The sequence below is a fragment of the Anthonomus grandis genome, chromosome 13 (assembly GCF_022605725.1).
Source record: "Anthonomus grandis grandis chromosome 13, icAntGran1.3, whole genome shotgun sequence".
Classification (NCBI taxonomy): Eukaryota; Metazoa; Arthropoda; class Insecta; order Coleoptera; family Curculionidae; genus Anthonomus; species Anthonomus grandis.
The window spans coordinates 16,600,208-16,625,671 of record NC_065558.1 but is presented as its reverse complement, the minus strand read 5'-3'; the positions used below and the strand labels follow the sequence as shown (position 1 = coordinate 16,625,671).

The following is a 25,464-nucleotide window of genomic DNA, read 5'->3' as shown; positions in this document are numbered from 1 at the left end:
TATACTCTAGAATTAGAATTGTAAAACAACTTTAAATCTTTTTTACAGGAGATGCTTTAGGTCTGCGTACCTGTGCCCCTTATAAGTCGCATCGGATACTTACTACTGCTAGAAGCATATTGAGGACTAAATTCCGATATTTCTGGTAGATGGTGCCTTGATGCCATGTCCTCATGAATATTAATATTTGAAGGTATCGGTTGGCTTACAGGTCTTTGTCTTCTAGAAGAACTTGGTTGAGCCTATAAAATCAATTAATGTCAAACTTTTAAAGATTTCTTTTCGAAACTTTATACCTGATGGTGATTTCCTGGGGTACTGCTGCTCCTCGGCACAGGACATATTCCAGGACATTGTGTGCATTGTGGTCCGCCAATCACTCTACTGGTATACCAAGGATTGGGCTGTAGAGGTCCGCCACCCGCTATCAGTCTGTTACTGTAGCCCCAACCACATCTACTAGAACATTGCTCTACAGTTTGCAATATGTCATAATTTTATAGAAAACTACCTCTTTTGTTCAGCAAATACGGCTGCTTGGCTCACCGGGTACGCGGCGGCAGGCTGGTGCACCGATGGTACTTGAGTAGACGTATTCGACATGTTGGGATCTACCTTCCTAAGACCTATAAATACCGAAAATCAATTTAATATTTTTCATTAATTCCAGTATTAGTATGGAAAGTTCGGAAATAAATTGGCAACGTACGCCCCTACGAAAATAGATTGCACTCAATCTCCGGAAATTGACGTTGCGAAGGCTTTCGCCGCCCACCTGGTTGCATCTAATATTTATTTCGAGACCGGAGATTGAGCTTTTCGTTTATTTAATTTTTAATCATTACTAGTTTTATACCATTATAGGATTGAAATGCAATACTTATATATGCAAGGTATTCAATCAATTCAATATATGCAATCTATGCAATAGTTATCTATCTACTATATATGTTTTATATAGTTTGTGTATTATTGTTGATTTGGTTTAAGGATAGATTAGATATATTTTTTCATGTTTCCACATTAAAAATTGTTCGCCCGTTTTCAATTATTCGTTCGACGCATATTTGTTTCATTTTACTGGTGCCCGTTTGGTTTTACCTGAACCGAAAATTTGGTAATTTTGCAATTACATTTAATTGCTGTTTACTATATTCATGTAATTTTTGAGAGGTTTTTTTCTTGATCTTTTTTGGTCTATTGTTCTTGCTTGTTATAGATATTGTAACGATATTGGCAACGCCGTCAATTCCAAATATTGTTCGTCATTCCAGAATGACAGAAGGGGGCACACCGCACGCCATCTTTAGAAGGTTAGCAAATCTTCTGAACAGTGGTTTGCCGAGTATATAAGGAGCCGCGGTGCCGCTGGGAGGCCCGTTGACAGTTCGGTCAAATTGGCGCGGTATTTAAATCGGACTTAAATATTACTAAATAAATACGCTATAAGTAAATATTTTTAGTAGGCGTATGTGATCGTGTTTAGTAGTGTAAGTGTGTAAATAAATCAGTTGATTATTTTTGTGCATCGAGTATTTTAATTAACGCATTGGCGAACGGTAAAAATGCTACAATATATTGGATCTAAGGACTCTATCAAATTTCCATCTTCAAATTGCACGTTTCCTGTCTGGACCTTTCACTTCTTGATGTATATGATTTTACACCTATATCAAGCTCAAAGCTCATACAGATATCTTTAGAGAACTTTTCTACAGTAATTAAAAGTTCTTTGGATTTTTCTTGTGATGACTCATAGAGTTTCAGATCGTCTATATACAGCTGCTGCAAAATAATGTATTATCTTTGACTGTCTTTTAGTATGTATTCAATTCTTGTTTTGTTCAAGTGTTCGGGAAATGCACTTGATGATGTGGATTTTAAAGGTTGCATAGTGTTAGCAGTTAGTTGTATCTCGGATCTCCAGTTTTCCACGGTGTTCTTTAACAATAAAAAAATTATTTGATACAGTTTGTATAAATGTAGTATTTTAGCTAAGGATGGGTAATCGGCTTTTTATTGATAGAGACAAAATTCATTGAACGTTTGAAACTTTCGACTTATTAAAACAAAATCGATTTGCATTTACCATTTTTATTAACAATTGGAAAGGCTTCATTGAATTTAATCAAGAAAGTGAAATTTTTTTATTTTATTATCTGCATCCAAAGCTCTATTTCCAGGTTCTTTGGAAACGAGACCCAAACTTTGCAAAATTACTCCTAGTATAAAGTGTGCCACGTTTGGTTTTTTTGTTTAACCTTGAGCTTTAATTATTGAAATATAAAGTGAGACAGCTCCATGGTCGAATGAAGTGCAAATAATAATACCACTGCCCAAATTTGAGAAACCATAATTGAGTAGAGATGATGAATGACCTGTAATGCGTGTTGGTTGATCAACATGCATACTCAAATTAAGAACCGCAAAAGATTGCACAATGACCTAGTGTGATTACTGTACTGATTCAGAAAATTTATGTTAAAATCACCAGAAACAACAATATTAGCATTGACTGACACATGTGACATTAAAGATTCTACTTTTTTCCAAAAAAAGATAACAACTTTTAAAGGAGATCCGTAAACTGCCAAAATGTACAAATAATTTTTTTTTGCAATAGGCTATTAAAAATTCAAACAGTTTTTCTTTAAGAAGGAACTCAAAAGTTGCTATTGGATGAAAAGAATAACTAGAAATGAAATTATTATATATCATAGTGCCAATATGGATAAATTCCCCTTGACAAAATTTGAAAACAACAAAGTAACCTGCGACCCTAGAGGCTCATCATAAGATTCGTCACAATCACCGTCTGTTAGTGATATGATATTGGTGAACTTTTTGGAAACGCCTACCTCAAAACTGAAATGGGTGCAATTGCTGTCAATGGATGCCGCACTACTGGAATTTTTCCGCTTAACAAATATATTTGTTTAGAAGCTGATTTATTGCGAAATAAAATTTTCTGAAGACCATAGAGGTGTACTCTGGATCGAATCTTTAATTTGGTGCCATGTCGACTGTGCAGGTACTGACAAAGATGATTATATATTTGATTTTTGTAGAAATAAAATAAAACAAAAAATTTCATTTTCGTAGATATTTGTTTTCGTAGTCCATATTTGTATCACTATGATCATTACCACTTGAATGTCATTTTTGTTTGAAGAAGATTTTCATAAATTAAATAATCACCAGCATAAGGTTAGTTAAGGTCCCCTTTGTCTGATGACAAAAATACCGTACAGGGTGTCCAAATTTGGACACTTGCATACTTAGACATAGGCATGATAGCAGACATAGCACCAAGAAAATCCTCAAATTACTCTCGAATGTCAACAGCAAGGAAGGGTCGGGCTTAGATGTGCAACCAATAGATGTGTTTTCAAAATATTTGAAGGGGTAATAACAGCAGATCGCTATTTAAACATACTACATACGGGAATAACTCCCGAGCTTTTTAAAATGTTCCTTAATATAATTTTCAACAAGATGGTGCACCAGGACATAATGCGAAAATTATTCGTCCCTTCCTAGAGGATTCGTTTCCACACAAATTGATAGGAACCAATGGTCCCATAAAGTGGCCAGCAAGATCTCCCGATCTTTTTATTGTGGATTTTTTTTGTGAGGCTACCAATTCCGAGAACCAATGCTGAACAACTATAGTACAGTAACAGCTTTACAGAATTTGCATGCGCGTCCCATTATACTTTTAAATGGGATAAAAAGCATTACGAGATTATGAGAAATTTGTGTAAGAGGAAATCGACACAATGTTCAACAATTTTTATAAAATATTTGGATACAATTCAAGGGCGTCGCCAGAGAGGGGACAGCTGCCCTCCCCCCTAGAGGCCTAGAGGTTAACGCTAAACCAGTCATCCGTCTAATTGAAACTTTACTTTTAAAAACGTATATTTCGTAACTTATCACTTATTAATTTCTAATTTCACTTAATAATTAGGCTATTACGTAACTTCAATCTAAGATAAGGCTTTACTATACCTATACATATTTACATTTCGGGGGCTCGAAGCGCTCGCAAGTGAAAAGCGAATTGAAACGATTACGCTCACTTTGAACCAAGTACCTACGGATACTACGGAAAACGTACGACTTTGCCAAAGACGCCCAGTATCTGAAAAAAAAATTCAATCATTCCTGGTTGGAAATGTACTCACCATGGTTAGCATACTCCCGCCAACAAAAAGGAGCCTTCTGTAAATTCTGTACACTATTTCCACCCAATCTGAGCTCCGTTAGAGGTGTTTTAGGTTTGTTCATTATAAGGCCGTTTTGTAAGTTCAAAGATGTTCATGAATACTGCAGAAAACCCGCAGATACTCACTTTCATAAGACGGCATTGGAAGCAGCTAAATCTTTTCTTGATAATGTGCCAGTAGATGTGCAAATTAACAAATACTCTCAGGAAAGTCTTGAAAAAAACAGGAAAATTATAAGATCGATTATTTCCTGCATTGCGTTTTGCGGATCCCACGACCTAGCATTAAGGGGGGCAAGCTATGGTGATGGAATTCTGGAAGGGCTGTATAAGATGCGAATTGACGCAGGAGACACTATTTTAAAATAGTGTCTCCTGCGTCAAACAGCGGATATTTCTGGAAAGGAACAGCTCTCAGTTGGCATAAGATATTTTGATGACGAAACCAGCAACATTGAAGAAGTATTTCTCGGATTTGCTGAGCTTACAGCCTTGGACGCTAAATCGATTGCCACGGCAATAAACGAATTCCTGACGAAAGAGAATCTCGATCCAGATAAATGCGTTGGTTTGGGACTCGATGGTTGTTCCACGATGTCTGGAAAAGAAGGTGACTTTCAGGCTATTTTGCGTAAAAAATACAAGAAAGCACTATTTTTTCATTGCTCGTCACATAAACTCAACTTGGTAATCAATGATCTGAATGCTCTGCCGGAGATCCGAAATACAGTTGGGGCCATCAAAGATATATTTAAATTTTTTCGTGAATCGGTTCTAAGAAGAAAATTAATACCCAATATTCCCAAGCTGTGCGAAACAAGGTGGAGCAAAAAATACAAGAGCATCAGAGTTTTTAAAGAGAAGTTTTGTGATATAATGGAGGCACTAGAAACCCTGTCTTGATATGGCAATATTGCGACAAGGAAGCATGCATATCAGCTCCATGCTGCAGCTTCCAAAGTTTCGTTTATTTTTAGCTTTGGATTGATAGCGAAATGTTCCGCTCTTTTAGAACCAACAGTAAACGTGCGGTCCATAACAATTCCTTATTTGGACTCAATTATAAATTCCCTAGAAAAAAGGTTTTCTGAAGAAAATAGACCATCATTTACTTTGTCAAAACTACATCCTGCGCAAATGAAAAACATTTCTTTGGAAGAACTTGAAGAGGCTTGCGAGGAATTTAAAAATTTTTACGGTGTTACAAAAATATATCCAAAATGACATAGAGCTTTGGAAAAAAATATGGGAGGAAAAACCAGAATCGGTCAAAATGAGTGTTGTGGACATCCTCAAGGAAACTGATGATTTCTTTCCTGAAATTAAGAAGGCTTTACAGATCCTTGTTGCATTACCTTGTACGACTTGTACAGTTGAAAGGTCATTTATTAGCCTTAGGAGAACCAAAACCTGGTTGAGGAGCACCATGTCTGAAACTCGACTCAATGGTCTCGCTATGATGAGTGTACACAGGCAATACATTTTTAAAAACTTGGACGATTTTGTTAACAAAGTGACTAACGAATTCGCAAAGAACCCTAGAAGATTATGTTTCAATTGATTTTCATGTAAATATTTTGTTCGGTTTTTATTTTTTTTTAATTAAAATTTTTGTTTTTTGTCTTTAGTTCTTTCATTTTTTGTCTTTAAAAAAAAACAACAAATAATATAAAAATAATTAATAATGCTTTTTTTAAGTGGAAAGTTCTATACCAATCTGTCATTATGTCATGGCCTTAAAAACTATACGGCATTGTTGCCACAGAGATGCAAGACCATGATCTACTATGAAAATTAAAATAATAGATTATTTTACGAAAATTGTCTCTTATTTGGTGATTTTTGAAAATAAGTGCATAGTGTTATATATTTTTAAAAAGGAAAAAATAAAGCGGATTTTTCTATTTAAAAATATACAGAGTGTTCTATTTAAAAAACGTAAGTTTATTTTTTACCTCAAAGTCTTAAATCATTACAACAAAACAAATAACATAATCATTTTTTAAGCGAAAATTCCTATCAAAACCATTTTTTAATATATTAAATATTAAGGGAGATTTAAATGTTAAATATTAAGGAGGCTCCCAAAATCCAAAATTTTCAAAATCACTCTGCTGATTAAAAAACTAATAATAAGGTTAATAAACTATGACAGATATCAATTTTTTAACAACGGCATATTTCGTTTTATATTTAGAATATTGAAAGGCTAGAATTAGCATTACCATGGAACTATGGGCAGTTTGTTTGCTTGCAACATCTCTGATGCAATGATGCCAAATGCTTATGTAAACGTGGCAAAAAAAACACTTTATAATATAATAAAAATTGGTCACTTATTTTGACCGACGCAAAAGAATATTATTCCCCTTCAATAAAATATGAAGCATTTTTTTCATAAAATATGATAAGATACTCTATAAACCAGTAAATATTCGCAGTTAAATTGGACACTATAAGGTATATTAGAGAAAAAGGCAACAACATCGCAACGCCGCTCGAGCGCATTGTTGATTCTACCGACATAAGTAATCTTTACCAGTGACATCGTCAAAAAATATTTACATGATAATATTTATCATATATTAATAAATTATGTTTTACATTATAAAAAATATTACCGTTTATGAACTCTTTATGGGTTCGTTACCTTTACCTACTTCGTTAGAGTAAAGGTACTTCTCTAATAAAAATCTCTAATAAAAAGGATTTCTATGGAATTTACATATTTTTTTTGTTTGTTATATAGGTATTTCTTAATAAGTTTTTATTATTCTACGTTTATGACGACGGTTGTTTATGATCGGTATTTACTTGTGAAGAGATCGGCTTAAATCGCCTTTTTCCAATGGTGCGGCATAAACAGCCAAGTTTTTACTATCGTAACAATTCACAAAACACTTAAATACCTTAACCTTTTTCCTTTTTTAACCAAAATCTAAAGAAAAAACACAGAACTTCATAAATGCCAAATATAAATTCAAGCCGTTTGTCAACATGACATCAGCTTTTGCCTGCGCTGCTGCCATTTCAAATTTTTTAGAAGCGGTTTTAGGAATAAGAATCTTAATAACTTTTTTGGTTGGAATATGTTATTTTTGCGCTTAGAATAACACATATCTATTTCTACTTTTTATTTTTAATCCAAAATTTAACATCAATAATTAACATTATGATATGTGTTCATATATAGCTGAAAATTTCGTCTTCTGAAAATGCGTGTAAACTTGACAACGGAGAATCGATGAATATGTTTGTAAACAAAACATCCCCCTTACCCCTGTGCACATGAAGTCAAACTCTCCTATCGCAAACGAGATAATCTACAAAAGTGTCCAAATTTGGACACCCTCTACACTTATAAATAAATTAGTCATAACAAAAAATTATAGCCTTGTTCTCTATTAATAATCTTATTAATATTATTCAAATAGTCGCATATTTAAGTAAGAAGAATTATTGATAAATAAGTAAATTGCAAATTTACATCTATTTTATATCGTGGGTATATACTCACAATAATGTTTATTTTCCTTTCGGGGCATTACACAGCACCAGTACAGTATGAAGGCCCCCAAAAGGGCGACCACCAAAGCGGCTCCGCAGAAGACGGCGGCCAAAAGAGGCAGTCGGCCGGAGGGGGGCGCGAGCGGCGCAGTCGACCCTTCGGGGTAAGAGGCAGGTGGCCACATCTCGGCGGTCAACGTGACCCATTGGCGTTGCAGGACGCCACCCTCGCTCGCAGAGGGCGACAACGTGCCCCCCGACAAGATGGTAATACTACCGGAATCACCTGTAAAAGAATTACATGTTTTTAGTACAATCAAAAAGAGTTCTTTATGGTTTTCAACGATTTAATCTTTAACGAGAGTCCTGCAAATGATTTGAGCAATAATGAGTGATTAATTAATGATCAACGCAGTTGTGTTGATGGATTTTGATGCTATTGCGATATCGGAGACTTGGATGAATGACGGGATTTTTTTGTCGGATCAATTTCCAAATGAATATTCGGAATACCGCTTTGATCGTATAAGTATGCAAAGATGAGAGAGAAGAAAGGTGGTGGTGTTATTTTGGCCGTGAAGCAAATATTATCGATCATTGGCTTAAATCTAAAACTCATCTCAAAATCTTATTATTGTGGTCGATATTGTAGGATTTAAGTTGATTTTTGGGTTTCTTTATCTTGTTTATAACTTTATAATATATGTATACCCTCCGGACTCAACTCTTAGATGAAAGTGTCTTTGAATATTTATCTACTTCATCATCTTCATCAAAGAGTAATTGTTTTGAGTGACTTTAATACATATCTGAGTATATATCGCATTCAGTTAATTCTGCTTCATTTAGTTCTTGGAATTTTCCGACTGGCAGCAGATTAATTCTATTAAAAATTCTCAAAGTAGATTGTTAGATCTTGTCATTTCATCTAATTTTCGGCTCTGCACAGTGAAAAGTTGCTCTGATTCTCTAATTAAGGAGGAAACAGTACATCCTTCCTTACTCATAAGATTTAATGAGGTCAGCAGCAAAAAGTGTAATGTTTGTAAAGTTATTATGTAATATTTTATGTTAATTTGTGGGGCTATTAAACCTCTCGTGCGATGTACTTTTAATGTATCATAGACAGACCCGCGAGCGCCGAATTTCCGCAACACCGAGAAATCAATTCCGCAATCCCTCTAGAAAGTTTTATTGAAGATATGTCGCTATGAGACATTGATGTAATATTACATTAACATGTTGTAGGTATATTAGAACAATATGTCACGAATGCGTAACAATTTAACTCTGAGTGACTGAATCTAATAATAGACCATGTTATTGTTTTTATAATCTCCTAAAAAATATTTAAGCTATTAGGACACTAAAGAAACAAAGCGAAATTCTTATTTAACATTTTTAATAAAGCTCAAACATTTAACAAAAAAAAACGTTGTTGTTGGGAAGTTGTTATGGTTGGTCCGTATGTTTCAGCCACTGTGCCATATCAAAGTCTTTTCAGGAGCACTTAGTTTTGCGTTCTATACCTATACCTAAAACAAGAAATTATAATTTTGAAAGTTGTTTCAACTAAAATTTATACCAAATATATAGAGCTATAAAGAAAAATAAATATTGTGCTTACTTGCCTTGTAATACCATGTTAATAACACAGCAAATGATGCACAATATTTGTTATTTTCTTTAGTTTTAATAAATGTTGGATAGTTAATAAATGTTAAAAATTTTACACTGCCGTGTCTATAGATATAAATCCAAATCGCTCAAAAAAATTATTAAAAATAAATTAAAATTACTCAAAAAAAACATTTTTGTTTTAAAACCGTTAAGTCAGAGCTACCCCATCTTTTTATATTATTTATATAACGTGTAAATAAAAACCCTTAAGGTAAGGTCGGGTAAGTGCGACCAAGAATTTTAATAGTGCCTCTTTACATCTTCATATTTTTTTTAAATATATACATTGCGGAATTAATTTTTGTTTACGAACTTGTTCAGGAGTTTCCTATAAAGATATAGTATTAAAAATATAAAGACTTTTACAAATTTTGGAAATATAATATATATTTTTAGTTGCAAGTGATTGCTCTTTCCCAACCGGAGGGGAAAAGTGCAATCGGACATAAAATAAGAAGTTAAATCGTATTATAAAAAAGAACGGGAAAGAGCATCATATCATATCATCATCATCATCATATCATCATATCATCATTCTAGTAAGCTTAAAAAATCGGAATAAATTATATTTTTGATATATCTTTAATATAAAATGCGTACCATCAGAAAAAAGGAAACAATATTTTTAAATTTAAGCATATTTTTTATTTAAACCAAAGGAATGTAACAAATAAGTGAACATTTGAGAAAAAGTACAAAAAAACCAAATTCATATCGCAATTTAGTTAAGTAGAAACGTAAAATTGAGGGAAAGAATTAAAAAAGGAGAGAAAGTGTAAAGCACCCGTCTGACCACCGGTCTAGTTAAACTTTCCAAAACTTCATACTTATACACCACTGATTTGTCTTCTACGTCTGAGAAAATAAAAGTATTTTTGGAATATTTTTGCCCTACAGCAGCTTTCATAAATGAACAGTCATACAGTTTAAATGGCTCTATTATTTCGGTCACTAAGCCAAGGTATATTTTGTCACAACTTCGAGATTTGAATGCCACTTTTATGTATGTGTCTACAGCTAGATCTTTAGGCTGATCCTTATCTGATGGTTTTTTAATTCGCTCAAAGGTATGTTTTCTGAGCCATCAGATTCTTCAGTAATTTCCTGTACATCACAAAATCTTGAGAGGCTTTCTCTGGAACTATTTGATTCCAAATCTATGTCATCCTCGGTGTCAATATATGTTGGCTCTTCGTAATCTGAAGACTCAGAACCTGAACTTATCTTCCTGTTTTTTTTTAGGTTTCAATTTGTTCATTCCACTAGTGCTTGGAACATTGTTTTGCTCGATAATGACTTTCGTAGTTTTGCTTTCAAGAATTGTGTGTGCCACTGTAGCAGTTAAAACTTCAGCACCTGCTGAAATTTTTTTTCGTGGTCTAATCGCTTGAGGATTTTCCGATTTATTCAATCGTATTGTATCCAATAAAATATTTTTAAAACATGGGTTACTTTGCTCCGGTGTCTTTTCGGTTATAATGTCTGTAGGTTTATCTGATACTGATGGCTTATTATTGTTTTTATGCTGAAATTGTTGGTATTTTAACCATATATCACGATTATACGTTTCAGGGGTTATAACATTCCTATTAAATGGTAAAATTCTCCTTTTCGAAATCCGCTTTTAATAATGTTTGTTTCCAAATTGGTCCAAATCTTTCCAAAGAGAAGTGCAAACTTCCGTTTTGAAACACGCCTTCCTGGATTCTTTCGTTGCCAAACACACAAACTTTCATCCCAAGATACTTTAACTGATTTAAAACAGAAAGGTCTAGGGGTTGCAACAAATGACTTGTATGGGCTGGTAATTTTAAAATTTCAATATTTTGAGTTTTTGCAAACTGTACAACTTCTTCGGTAATATGGGTGGCATGTCCGTCGTATATCAGCAGTACAGCTCTCTTCAGTGAATGTGGTAACCAAATTATTCTTTAAAAAGTTAATAAAGATTTCGCAGTTTATCCAGCCATTTTTACTAGCAGTAAAAGTCATGTTGGAGCATTTATTATCCGTACTTTCAGGAATCCAATTGGACCATAAGTTTAAGCCCTTAAAAATTACTAAAGGTGGTGCCTTTTCATCGCTAGCATTAGCAGCTACCAAACACGTGAAGTTTTCTTTTCCGGTGCCTCCAGTAATTCTAGACGACGGTTTTCCCTTTTCTCCTACAACTTTCGTTTTACTAGGATCTATACATATACTCGTTTCATCCAAATTCCATATGAGATGTGGGTTGTCAACCAAATTTAACCGTTGAAGGGTTCCCTTAAGTAAATTGAAATATTCATTTATAATAAACGGATCGGTTTGCTTTTTTCGAACGTATTCAACCGACTGCGGTTTTTTTATTGCTAGATGATGACGCCGTCTGAAAAGAATAAATCAGTCTTTGCCAGGACGTCCGTTTTTAAAGGGTGTTTGAATTTGACTCCGATTCACATACTGTTGAATGACGTCCAAAAGCTCATTTTGTGAAAGACCAAAACCACTTTTTTCTAAAGTTTTTAGATACTCGACTAGCAATTCTTTATCCTCTTTTTTTAATGCTGTACAACACCCTCCAGTTTGGCTTTTTTTGCCACGACGACCAGACAGATAGCACTGTAAAGTACTGTATGGAAGTATCTTTTTGAGGCAGCTCTTAAACTTAATAGGTTGGAGTTTATGCTCTGAATTGCAGCCGCAATAGCTTCTTTTGTATAACCTGCTCCTCGTTGTGTCTTTCTTTTATAGCTTCTAACCATCTAAAACCAAAAAACACCCATCGAGAAAGTGCAATCAAATGATATTTGTATATCGGGAAAGTGCAACCTAATGATTGCACTTTCCCTACAATATGTGGTTGCACTTGCCCCACGGTCGATTTTCGACGAGGCAATTGCAATCATGTCAATAAACAAAAAATAATTGGCGATACTTATTTAAAACAATACAATTCATAAATAATGCCCTTATACCTTATTATTTCACCTAAAATAAAATACCTACCTTCAGTTTTTCGGCAAAAGCTAGCAAATGAAAAATACACATGCTTCGCGTTAATGCAGTCTCTCGCGCTTAGCTTGAAACTAAGACGCACAGAACACAAATATATAGACGTATAAACGCTAAGACGTATAAACAATAGATGCATTACTATAAGAAAGTCTTTATGATGAGCTTTTAGGTTCACGTTAGGAAACAGATGGCGCTGGTTTTACTGGTTGAAATATACTAGCTTTGTGTGTGGCTTGCGTATTTGCATTTTCCCGCTTTTTGCACTTACCCCACCTTACCTTATGTATTAAAATATAAAACAGATACACAATTTTCTATTAAAAAGTTTTATCAGTACTACAGCAATTAAACAAAGTGTTAGATATGAGATATCGCTTAAAATTCAAACAATCTCTATTATCAATTACAGCGTATACTATCTAATACCTAAAATGGTGCAAAACAAAATTTAAAATACCTACCTTCATTTAACATAATATCAAGTTTCACCAGGTGATATGCCATAGACGGAGGCTGGCGGCTATTCAACATAAAAAGTCCAAAAATTTAGAACTGTCAAACTGAGGTTGCAATGCGACACGCCATAATCTCCTTGTAATAGAGCTCATTAAGATTTGAGGAATATTAAAATGTTATATTGAGGGTACATAAATATTTTGGGATTGATTACATGTGCCAATGATGACGAGAACCACATAAACAGTTTTCCAATAGTAGAGTCTCATTATCGTCGAGCCAGAAGTGAACCATCTATGAACTCCTCACATAGATGGTTCACTAAGCATATATGAAGAGAAGTGCTAGCAGGATCAAAAGTCTTTCGTTCAAGAACCATTATATAGAAAGATATTTAATACAAAGTTCAACATTTCGTTCTTTCAACCAAAAAAAGATCAGTGCTCCTTTTATGTCATTTACGAAAAGTATAGTTCTGATAATGAAAGAGCCTTAAAAAAGAATGAATACGCTATACACAAACAAAATGTACAATTTACGTGGAAAAAGAAAGATAAAAACGATTTTATTTTTTTAAACAAAAATATTGTACTTGCTACCTTTGATTTGCAAGCAGTGCCAGTTCCAAATGGAAATATTTCGACATTCTTTTATAAGACTAAATTAAATGGATATATACAATTTCACAGTGTATAATATTAAATTTAATATATATATATCTAAATATTTATTATGAAACAAAAGCGTTGCCAAAAGAGGTGCTTCTAAATAAAAGGTAATTTACAAGATTACTGTCAAGGTAAAGACGAAGTCATATTTTACAGCGACAATTGCATTGTTCAAAATAAAAATAAATTCATGTTTTGTATGTACCTTTATGTTTTCAAATGTTGAATATGAAAACGATTACTCACAAATACCTATAATTGGGAATAGTTGGGCGTACTGAAAATGAAGGAGACAGTATTATGCCTGTATTAAAACGAAAAAGAAACGAATTCTTAAACAAGGGCTAATTTTTGTCCCATCAGAGTTAGCCATGATTATCCGATATTTCAAATATTACTTTTTATTAATTTATATAAATTAAGAAAAATAATTAGTTTTTATTTTGTAGCCTTGAGGAGAGGCAAAAATCTGCTGATCTGTAGTTTTTTTTAACTTTAAATAATAGTTACACCCGACTTATTGCAGTTATTAAATCTTTATGGGGGGACACATATAATCTAGAAATATTGAAACTTTTTACCTATCTAGACCTAGAACGAATATTTGAAGCACAGTGTGTGGCATTTTTAATTCTATTCAGGATTAATGTGATATATTCAACTGCAGTTTGTTCGAAATCCAAAGAGTACACTTTTCATAGGCAGTAACTATAAAATTTATTATTTCTTGTATTATTGTAGGCAACAATTATTATAGATAATGTATTCTTTTGTTTTTCTTTAGAATGCAGTTTGTGTTTCTTTTGTCTCACCCAATAATTTAAAAAAAAATTCTGTGGAGTGGGTAAAGAATATAAATAAATTAAAGGTATAGCACGATGGGTCCTAAAACGATAGCCAAAAAGGGTAGTCGGCCGAAGTGGACCCATATTTTTAGTAAAACCAAAATAATTTCTCTCGCGGCAATTTTATTTTTCCAAGGGGACTTAAAAAGGTTTAATATTAAATAGAAGTCGGGCAACGGTCAAATGATTAAAACTATAAACAAATGCACGAGACACCGTATAAATTCCAAAGTTCTAATTAGCAGTTGCCTTGTTACAGTTTAAAATTTTAATCCGACTGCAACACTAATTACACTTAACAACAAAGTTTCCATTCTGGTATGCATTTAATTAAAAGTTTTTCGTGCATATAAGAATTACTGTGAACGAAAATTTGGGTCAGAATTAGCATGGAAATGCGGGCGCAAAAGCGTTTTTTGTCTGTTCACAATCAGGATACTGTCTATAGCCTACAATACCCACATACCTCTTTTGCCTATTGATAAATTTCTCGGTCACAGATCCAATACACGGATCGACCACAAAACTCCAGATTGTCGAACCTGGAGTTTTCAATTTGGGGATTTTACTGTCGGGAATGGGGCAGATGCTATAAATAAATGAGTATATTGCAATGGTCCGGTGTACTGGAGTTGAGAACCGAATAAATAAAAATGGAAAATATATTCTACGTCTGCATGCGCGGTTTTATGTGGTGTTTAATGAAAAACTAAACCAAATCATACTTTAGAAAGAATGGTTTATTCCTAAATTATATTTTCTGAACAGTTTAAGGAATCAAAAACAACTATACAGTGTAGCCCAAGTTGGGTGTACATATATGGGTATCTTGGAAACTATAAGAGACTATTTTTCAAATCTGTAAAAACATTATTAGGACAACTTTTTAAGGACAACGCCTACCTCAATTCAATTTTGTTTTCGACGTTTCGGTTTTGAGATTCCATCCTCAACTTCTTTTTTTCTTATGGCGGCCATTTTGTTTTTTTGCTAAATTAAAAAGTTTTTTTTTCTCTTTAAAATGATATATAACAATTTATGAAAATATTTTATTCTTATGTAAAATAGTTACAAAGTTAATTTTTCGCGTTGGCCATGAATGCGAAGGCCATTTGTCGAATAAACAAACACAGAATGTTATGCTTAATAAAAACGCTGCAATTTTAAAGATGCAAAATTTAGTATTCTATGCCTGACCTCTGGGCATTATAAGTATACTACACACATCTCCTAATGACTAAAAGTTTAATCTACATCTCTTTTCTTACTACTAAATTTAGGATACCGAATAAGAAAAGAACACATAAGAAAAGAAATATTAAAAGGGACTTTTTCATATAATGTGGATTGCGGCCATAGCTATGATTAATGTGAATTCCTTTCTATATTGCAGTTCGTTTAAAAGAAACGTAAAACACATTTTGTATATGGGACTAACTTGGCAGATATAATTTTTCCGTTTTGTGTCATTAATCTCATTTAAAAAAAAAGTTAATATTATGTAACGTTTACGATGTGTACCTGTCAATAGATCCATTTTATTTACCTCAAATATCACTAAATTAATAAAACCATTATTAATATAATGATTTTAGTGAACGGATATTGGAAACAATTGGCACTTTTTTCTGCATTTACTTAAGAGATATAAATATACTTAGGATACTTGAAGATATTTGTATAACTAGAAGATTAGACATAATGTAAGTATGTATAAATATAATTATTTCATTTAATATTATATAATAATATACATATATTTAAGTGAATATTTCCCTCATAAAAGATCCCATAAGAGAAGTAGAATTATCAAAAAATTTTAGCGGTAATTGCACTACAGAAATCGAAAATTGCATGTCAAGTTACCAAAGACAATTATTATATTGGTGTGTGATTTGCTTGAACTCTTCAAGCAAATGTTGACGAATTTTGCGATGAAAATCAACTATATTTTAACTTTGACAAATGTTCTGTAACATCATTCTCCCATAAATTTCAAATTATTAAATTTAATTATAAACTTAGTGGTAGTGCCTTGGTAAACGTATAAGGGACTTGGGTATACGATTTTACTACAGAATGTCCTTTAAATTGCATATTGATAAATTAGTTAACGCTTGCAATAAAATGCTGGGGCTTATTAAGAGACAATGTGCTGACTTTCATAATCATAAGCCGTGATAACTCTCTATTATTCACATGTGTTGAGTAGATTTCAGTTTGCAGTCATCTGGAGTCCAAGATACAGGAATAATATCGACAGACTTAGAAAGGACTCACTTTCTCATTGAGGATCATAAGTACTCCGAGGCTCGTTCCCATTTTAAAATCTTAGAATTGGATGAAAGACGTCCTATTTCGCATATTTTGATTTTGAACAGGATTGTAAATAATCGCTTTAACTTTCCAGGTCTACTCCGTAAGGTTTGTTTTAGTGTACCTGTTTGCCAACTTGGAAACCATCTTCCAGAGTTATTCTATATTCCTTATTGCAAAACTAATTATTATCAGAATGCTCCCTTAGTAAAGACGATTAAAGCTACCAACTTGCATTGTACTCATCATAATTTATACTTTTTGGCAGAGTTTGTGGTTATTATAAAATAATTTTAAATGTATATTTTAGGATTGGTTTTAGGTTGTGTATTGTTTTGTAACATTTAATATTTTGTTAATTTGGTGCATAAATAGGTATTACATTTGTCATATTTGATATTTAAATTAGATTAAATATTAGTTTAAAGTTGTAATATCAGGATACTATTTTCGGATTTTGTCAATCTGTTTTTATCCTAAAAACAGAAATAAATAAATAACTAAAAACTCAGTGGTAACGTTGATTCTTTTAAATGGGTAACTAAAGATACTTCGGTCATTTGCAACTAAATTTATTTAAAATATTAATCCTACATGTTTCGGACATATAACATGTCCATTATCAGGGATAACAAATTAAGGGGTTCCGTCAATACATCTTACAGATCTAATGTCTCAGACAAGGTTAAAACGAATTAAGATGCATGAGAATGGGACCAAACATGGATTTACAAAAACTTTAAAATTACATTATTACGACAATATACGATAATTCTTTTGTTTTTTGTCGACAACACTATTGGACTTTTTCGTAGGCGCAATTTTGCTACAAAAATGTTCAATCAGTTGGACGAAGAATCTAGCTTTGAAATAAAGCAGAAAATAATAAAATGCCCTAAAAAGCATACTGCATCAAATAACTAATATGTTTAGCGATAGCTCATATCTTTTTGTAAGGAAAAGACATACGGTTTTGACAAAAACACTGATCTTCCATCCAAAACTGGTAGATATCTTAAAAAACAAAAGGACAAATTTTTCAGGATACTCCGTAAGAAAGGAATCCTTAAAGATCCTTCCAGTTAATATGAAAAATCAAAATGGTAACGACCATAAATATTATACTGTCAAAACTATATGGAATGTTACCGCTAAATTGTTGGTGCAGTATCACAGGAAATTATAATATAATTTTCATAGTGATGCCAAAAATGCTAAGCGAAAACAACTATAGCAGGAGCCTGAAAAAGAAAACAAAGCTCAGTTTTTCCAAAACACGATGAATTCATAAAAATAAAAAACATTGAGGCTTGCTTCGAGGAAACTGCCGACGGTTTTCAAAAAAAGATATTTCTTGTTTTATCCTGTGACCTGATCTAGGGTGGAGGAGAAGGCACAAAGTGTTATCAACAAATTAACAAATTATCTTAAAGAAGAACTGGATAACGCGGATCAGAAGACATGCCGAATAAAGTACCCGCTGTTTACTAAGACTACGTAAGGAGGAGATATGCCCTGCACATCTTCGTAATGGTTGGATATTTGACTATATGGGATTATGGGGTACATCAACAAGGTGTACGGAAATGATACCGCTATAGAGCGCCTAAACTATACGAGGTAGACAAAAAGTCCTATAGCAAAGTTGTAGGGATACCAAAAATCTACAAACTAAAGTTATTTTTACTTACATACATTGGATGGGTCACAAAAATTTATATATTTTAAAAAAATATATATATTTTTTTAATGGAACATCCTGTTTATTATTATTTTATAAGATGATTAGGCATGAAAAGAACGTTTTTTGTCTTTCAGAGGGTTCGTTTAAAAAAAATTAACTAACTACTGATTTAACTTAGACTTTTCGACCTATACGAGACGAAATTTTTACCATAGCTAGTCTAAAATATTTGTTAAAGATTGGCAAGACTATTAATGTCAATCGATTTAATGGCCATTTTTACGACTAAGTGTTTTTTTCCTCTAATAAATGGATCTATTATACCTATGTATATATTTATTAAATTAGTTAAGATTTTTTATTTTGATTATTCGTCATGAATTTTTTAGGTGAGAAATTTGTTGATATGATATATGCCCTGGACGCTGCTTGAAGAATTATCCTTTTAGTTTTTAGAATTTATGGTTAAGTGTATTTTGAAAGAAGACATCGTCAAAATCTAAAAAACGCAAAAATGTAAGAAAAACATGATCTTGTAAAAAGCCAGTTACAAATAAAGATAATAAGATGTTAGTAATTTTAAGTGTTCTTGAGAATCTTTAAAAAAGCACTAGACAGTTCGCTAGAGAGTTTTCTTTTATTGCATCATTACTTTCACGTACATTCTCAAGAGGAAAATGTCATCCTTACTATATCCAATTAATAAAGGGACTACAGCCACAGGATTATGAAAATATAATCGTTTTTTTGTTCATAATAATGGCAGTGATAATAAGCACAATTTTCATTATAATGACACTAGCAATCTATTTTTACCAGAGAAATTCATCACCAACACGTGTCGCTTAATGTTTTACAAGGAATTATGGTGCAATACACTATTGGATGCATTTTTTTATGAACATTTTATGGGTATATATCTTAACTTCTCACAAAATGTTAAGCCCGGACATTCGTTGTTTCGAAAAAGTTGGAAAAAGGATCTGATTACAGCATGATGAAACTTCAGCTCATTATAGCCAAGCTGATTTTTTATTACAATTTTGATAATCGATGGACAGGTAGAGGTGGGCCGGTATGATTTGACGCTACTCGTCAATGACAAAAGGCTTAAGCCGTGGGGAAAATGACTTAGAACTTTTTTGTTTTAATCTTTTTATGAATTTGAATGTGAAATTAGTAAAGAGCATCAAAATATCTTTTAAAGAGGTGCTATTGTTACATCATCGTAAAATTAACGGTTTCCGAGAAAAACGACTTTAAACATTAACCGTACCTTTAAAAATTTGTATTTTCAAAATTAACACAGCAAGCCTTGGAAACATACATTGTTAAAGTATAATTTGGTAAATAAAATAACTGTTTACGATAACACACCTAATTTAATTTTAAAGTAATACTTTCGTAAGAAATTTTCGAAATGTTGTCCTTCCACTTCAATACATATTCTTTCAATTACTTTTTCTTTGGAAGTTCCAACGAATCCTAAAAAATATGCCTTCCTTCTATTTAATTATTTCACAATTTTTAATAATCCGTTGTCTCAGCTCGTCACGGTTATTTACAGGATCCTTAGATCTGGTGATCTGGGAGGATATTACACAAACCCACCGCGTCCAATCCATCTTTCAGAGAAATTTTGATATAAATGTTCTATCACTGCCACATTTACCGCCTTATTTGAAGAGGAACATCATCTAGTAGATTGGAAAGTCATTTCTTAAAAAGTTTAAGTAGACCTCACCATTTAGACTTTGCGGGAAAAAAATGTGTCCGTATTTAGTGATCGTCAATACCGGCCAACACATTGAAGGAAATTTTATTTTGAGAACGTTGTTCTATAACTACATGAGGGTTTTCATCGCACCAATAATGTTCATTATGGAAGTTTATTAAACCATTATGTCCAAAGCCAGCTTCAACGGTGAAGAGAATAAAACGTGTGAAATTTTGATTACGATTATGAAGGTTTCTAATGGTCCTACAAAAAGTAAGTCGAGCCGGTGGATCTTCTGGGTTTAAAGCTTGAACCTTTTGATAATGAAAGGGATGTAGGAGTTGCTCTTGTAAAATTTCATGATTGAATATTTTATCCTCAATTTCATTCAAAACACGGAGTTACGTTCTTTGAGTTCGAGTTCTTCATGGACGGCCCACATCACGTCGACTAATTTTAAATGCTCCATATTCTCCTAGTCTCTGATGGATAGTGCTAAACATTTGCGATCGTGGTATTCCTCTATTCAGAAATGCCTCTGTACAAACGTTGTGCTCTTACCACATTTCCCCCAGCTGCACCTTAATAATAATGCATGTCGCGTAGTTCTGCGTTGGAATACAAATTAATATTATTATTATTCATCTTATTTTCAAACTTAATGATTTTAAAATTATCAAAATAGCAGATAACATTATCTGTCAAAATTAATAATACAATGTCATAACTCATTTCCATGGAAACTAAAGCGTTTCGTTTCAAGGCTTGCTTTGTTATATTTTAATGCTCTTTACTAATTTGACATCCAAATTTATAAAAAGATGAAAACAGAAAAGTTCTAAGTCATTTTCCTAAGGTGAAGGACGGCTTAAGCCTTTTGTCATTGACGCCTAGCGTCACATTAATAGGGTGAATACGAAGAAATACTAGTAATATGCATGCAAAATTTGGCGAAAATCAGTAAACTAGAAAAAAAGTTATTAAAAAAATAAGAAAAAAATATTTTAACACCCTGTATCTTCCATAATTTTGAGTTTTCGAAAAAATTGTATACATTTTTTGCATTCATTTTTCATAAGAATCGCTCACCGTAATCTTGACGAGTAGTTCCGGACACTCTGTATATTGAAATCTATTACGTGAATAATATAATATCATTAATATAATATCATTAATAATATAATCGTTAATAGTATTAAAGTTTATCCTGCAGCGTGTAGTTCACGGTGAAGAATGACTTCGGGAAGTCTGTATACATTGCATCCAATGGTAAATATCCCCAAAAGCACTCAACGGATATTCTTTATAACATATTAGTTGAAGGACTTGCCTGAAAACCGTACTGATTATCAATAATGTTTTCTTTGCACTACTACAATATTTGACTACAATTTCATTACTACAGATTCAAAAGTTTAGGCAGGGCTGACTGTATATGAACTCCTCGATAGTTGAGAGTTTCCTTCGGCAAATTTAAATTCATTAAACACTTTAACCAAAACTAGCTTAATTTAATTTATTTTAAAATGGTCTCTCAGATATGATATTCGGAAATACGATAACATACATAATTATGCACATAGATGAAGAATATACACTTAAAAGCTACTTGGCAAACAACGGCAAATCATTAGTTATTCCCTCAAAAAAGCAAATGTTTTGGTATAAAATCTATCTTTCCAATATCGCTTACGTGTTGCCAAAATAACCTAAGGTTAACTAACAAATTACTTCCGGTAAACTACGTTCCTGTTTCATTGCTTAATTTCGCACGAAGCCTGATGCTCGGGAAATTATAAGTAATCACTATGCAATTTTTTATACTTTTGATGAGCAACTTTTCGAAAAAAAACTCATTCTTTTAATTCCTAAGAAAACCTTTTAGGAAAATTGCCACTATTATAGGCATAAAGGCGTTAATGGTTTCATATAAAGCGTTATATCCTTATATTAATGGAAATTTTATTATCAGATGAGGTAGTTATAAACAAATTATGGTTAAAAAATAGATACATAAAACACAAAAAATGCCCAAAAGAGCCTGTATCATTTATCTGAATTGGCAATTAAACCACTCTGTACATGCAAAAACAAATTTTTTCGATTATTCCCGAAAGTATGCTGAATCTTCGAACTTTTCAAATTTTAGAGCCCCAAAGGGGTATTTATAGACATTTTCTTGCTTTGATTTTGAATCCATTTATCATATAATTAAATTTTAATAGTTACAAGGATTCAGAAGTTTTTAAAAAAGTTGAATATCCTTTAAGCAATTGCCCTAAAGAAGCGAAAAAGTTTCTAAAATTGTCTATAAGAATGAATATGAATTTAAAGTAAATAAAAAAGTTTAATAAAAAAAATCTTGAATAAAATTAAAAAGAAGAAATTAAGCCAATATCTTAACACTTTTGAAAATCTCAAGCCGTGGACCCATCTTAAAATATTAAACTAAAAACCCGCAACAGTAGATTAAATTTAATTGAGTATAAAGTCGATTTAGGCCAGCCCGGGCATAAAACTTTAAAGTCTTTTATAGCAGAAAGTAAACGTTTTTAATAGGATTCGGTAAACGGGTAAACGGAGGTTCTGCGGCAAAGAGATTACACAAAAATCACGGGAAACTACGCGGAAAATGGTTTTTCTAGCAACAGCTGCACAGTTAAGTAGTTTTAGTATTATATAATAAGTTTTATTCATAGACTTTTGTGACTATAGAAATGTTCTCTTATTAAGGTGAACTCTTTAGAAATAGTTTTATCAAATTATTTTTTTTTTGGAACTTAAAATGCTATAATAAAATTTCTCCCATTCTTTTCTCTTCCTGTAAAAGAAAATTAATATTCAGAAAAGGTATACGCTTTTACAGGCCGTTGCAATATAGACTGTTTAAATTGATCAGTTGTGGAAATGCTATAATCAATAAAAATGTCCCAAAATGTTAGATATCAATAAAAAGCAAAGTGGTTCTACTTCAAAGAATCCAGTTTTCTATTACACATTAATTAGTGACAGATGAAGATGGGTCAACAAGCTGTCTCAATCATGTAATTAATTAAAAGAGATGAGTATTGGAAGTCTAATTTTGCATAGGGTATCTTAGTTTTATAGCAGGTCGAGTGCAGTCTCTAAAACCATTGAGGTTCTCTCGAAAGTAAGCATTTACAATCAGATCCTTAATCTCATTGTGAACACCTTTCTATCTTAGGAATTGCAAATTCCTGATGTTTATAGAAGGCATAAAAGTTTTCGGATTTATTGATTTTGCTGATGCAGAGAGTCTTATAAAGTTAATTTTAATAGCACTAATTTCTCCAGAAATTAGTGCTATCAATCTTCTTCTTGTTTGTTTTTGAGTTATAACGTTATGTGTTCCTGAGTTAAAAATTTGTTTAAGTAAGTAAGTAAAAGCGTAAAAGTTAATTTTGTCTATACAAAGAGTTCACTCTTACTTTCAATTTTACTCATATCTAAAGTTCCACAGGGTTTGCATTTAGATTCTCTCCTTTTTGCGATGTTAATTAATGACATATATGAAATAATTTAATTTTATTTATTCTGAGAAACTTTATGTAGATACATTAAAATTTTAGATTTATCAGATTCAGTCTGACACAGAGTTCATCAGGATGTTGATTCGCTTTATAACTGTTCGTGAGTGTTTTGTTATTTCCCTTACCAAATCTAAGACTGTTGTTACATTTGACTATATCATATTGATACAAAGATTCTTTCGAGAGGACTGGAAATAGGAATTTGGATGTGTTGTTGGACAACTTTTTGATATTCAATCCGCACATTATTGGCCTATTAAACAGTGTTTTTTGTGTTCTTGGTTTTATTACCAGGAACTCTCGAGAATTTTCGGTTACTGCATTTAGTTCTTTATCTCACTCTTGTTCGTATAGTATCTTGTCTTACTTTTTCGGTTGCTTCGTCCTCTTATTATACAAGTTTTCAAATGCTGGAAAAAGAGTTTAACCGCCCTTATTACAATTAGTAGATATACATTCTTCAAGGTTAACGCGATGTCTAACTAAGCTTATAAAAAATCGATAAAATTGCATATGCAAATTTTTTGTTTTGATTCTATTTTATTCGATAGGTATTGGAATACTCTGTGTATGGCAATAGTAGCAAATTAAAAAAAATTAGCTGCAAATTTCCCAATCTGGTGGGTTATCGTTGTGGCCTAAAGGCACATATCAAGTTTCCTGAATTACAGTCTTTAAACCTTTTAATTTTACTGCTTAGATTGAACTTTTTGCTGTACAATGTTCGCCCCGTAATTATAGCAAAATAATCCTCTGATCCCAATGTAGAGAACTGCAAATGAAACTCTTTATGATCATATTTAATATAAGCTGAGCATCATTTAAGTTGAGTTCAATAAAAGTTATTAATAATATGTGATTGTCATGTGACGTGATTATTATTAATTAATTAAGTTTAATAGATAATTATTATTTTTTATAGTGAATTATTATTTTAAATAGTATGCTAATGATAGCAATAAAATGGTTACAAGCTATTTTATGAATAAATAAAGAACGTAAAATAAATAAAAAACGTTTTGCTAAAAAAGCTAATGAGACCTAAAAAGAGAAACAAAATTCTATTAAAATTGAAATTAAAATTTATTTTAAAACTTACTGCCTTTTTCCAATAATATTTCCAGAATTTTTTTTAATATCTTGAAGAAGTGTAGAAGAAGAAGGTAAAACAAATACAGTTTTAAATATGATAAAGCAAATTTGCTATTAAACATTGTTTGTACGTACCTTGAATGACTCAGGTTTACTACTAAGTCTAAGAGAAAATGATGCTATTGGATTATTTAAATTATTCTGAATGAAGCAAGCAAGCTGTTGGTCGGAATCTTTGATTTCCATGCTTCTTAACATCGTAAATTGATCGAGAGTTTTACAAATGATTTGTACCTGTTTGGGCTACATATGTCCTAAATTAATGCTTCAAAATAAACTTATTAATTTAAAATTTATTAAATAAATTTATAGTTTTTTAACATAAATATTTGTAAAATAATAAATCAATCATATATTTGAATACGTGTAATAAATATATACACTAAAATTTATTGTAAATGCTGGGTGAAGCGTAAATTTATTAGAAGTCTAAGGTTTCTCACTTGGTTATAGAAGGTTATAAAATTATACATTCGTATTATTAATTGAGATTATTAACCATTAACATTTAGATCATGATGGAATAATAAGATGTTGAGTCCATTAAGAAGTCATAATTATTTTTGTACAAGGATTCTTATATACACTCTTTGTTAAGGCAGCACTAGTTTGTAATAAGCCCCATAAGCTTGAATTTAAAAAAATATAGTTTCATATAAAATC

General features: G+C 32.1%; 1 protein-coding gene across 2 annotated transcripts in view; it reads right to left on the bottom strand.

Annotated features, from left to right (window-relative positions):
- LOC126744291 (uncharacterized) overlaps positions 1 to 25,464 on the bottom strand; it is a 54,166-nt gene that overhangs the window by 5,594 nt on the left and 23,108 nt on the right. Inside the window, exons 2-5 of one of the 2 annotated variants that reach the window (XM_050451671.1) lie at positions 7,746 to 8,021; positions 512 to 626; positions 297 to 459; positions 104 to 242 (exon numbers count right to left, since the gene is read on the bottom strand). In XM_050451671.1, the coding sequence (XP_050307628.1) occupies positions 104 to 242; positions 297 to 459; positions 512 to 626; positions 7,746 to 8,021 (693 nt within the window). The remainder of the gene's footprint in view (positions 1 to 103; positions 243 to 296; positions 460 to 511; positions 627 to 7,745; positions 8,022 to 25,464) is intronic. The other variant, XM_050451672.1, reaches the window with a different exon arrangement.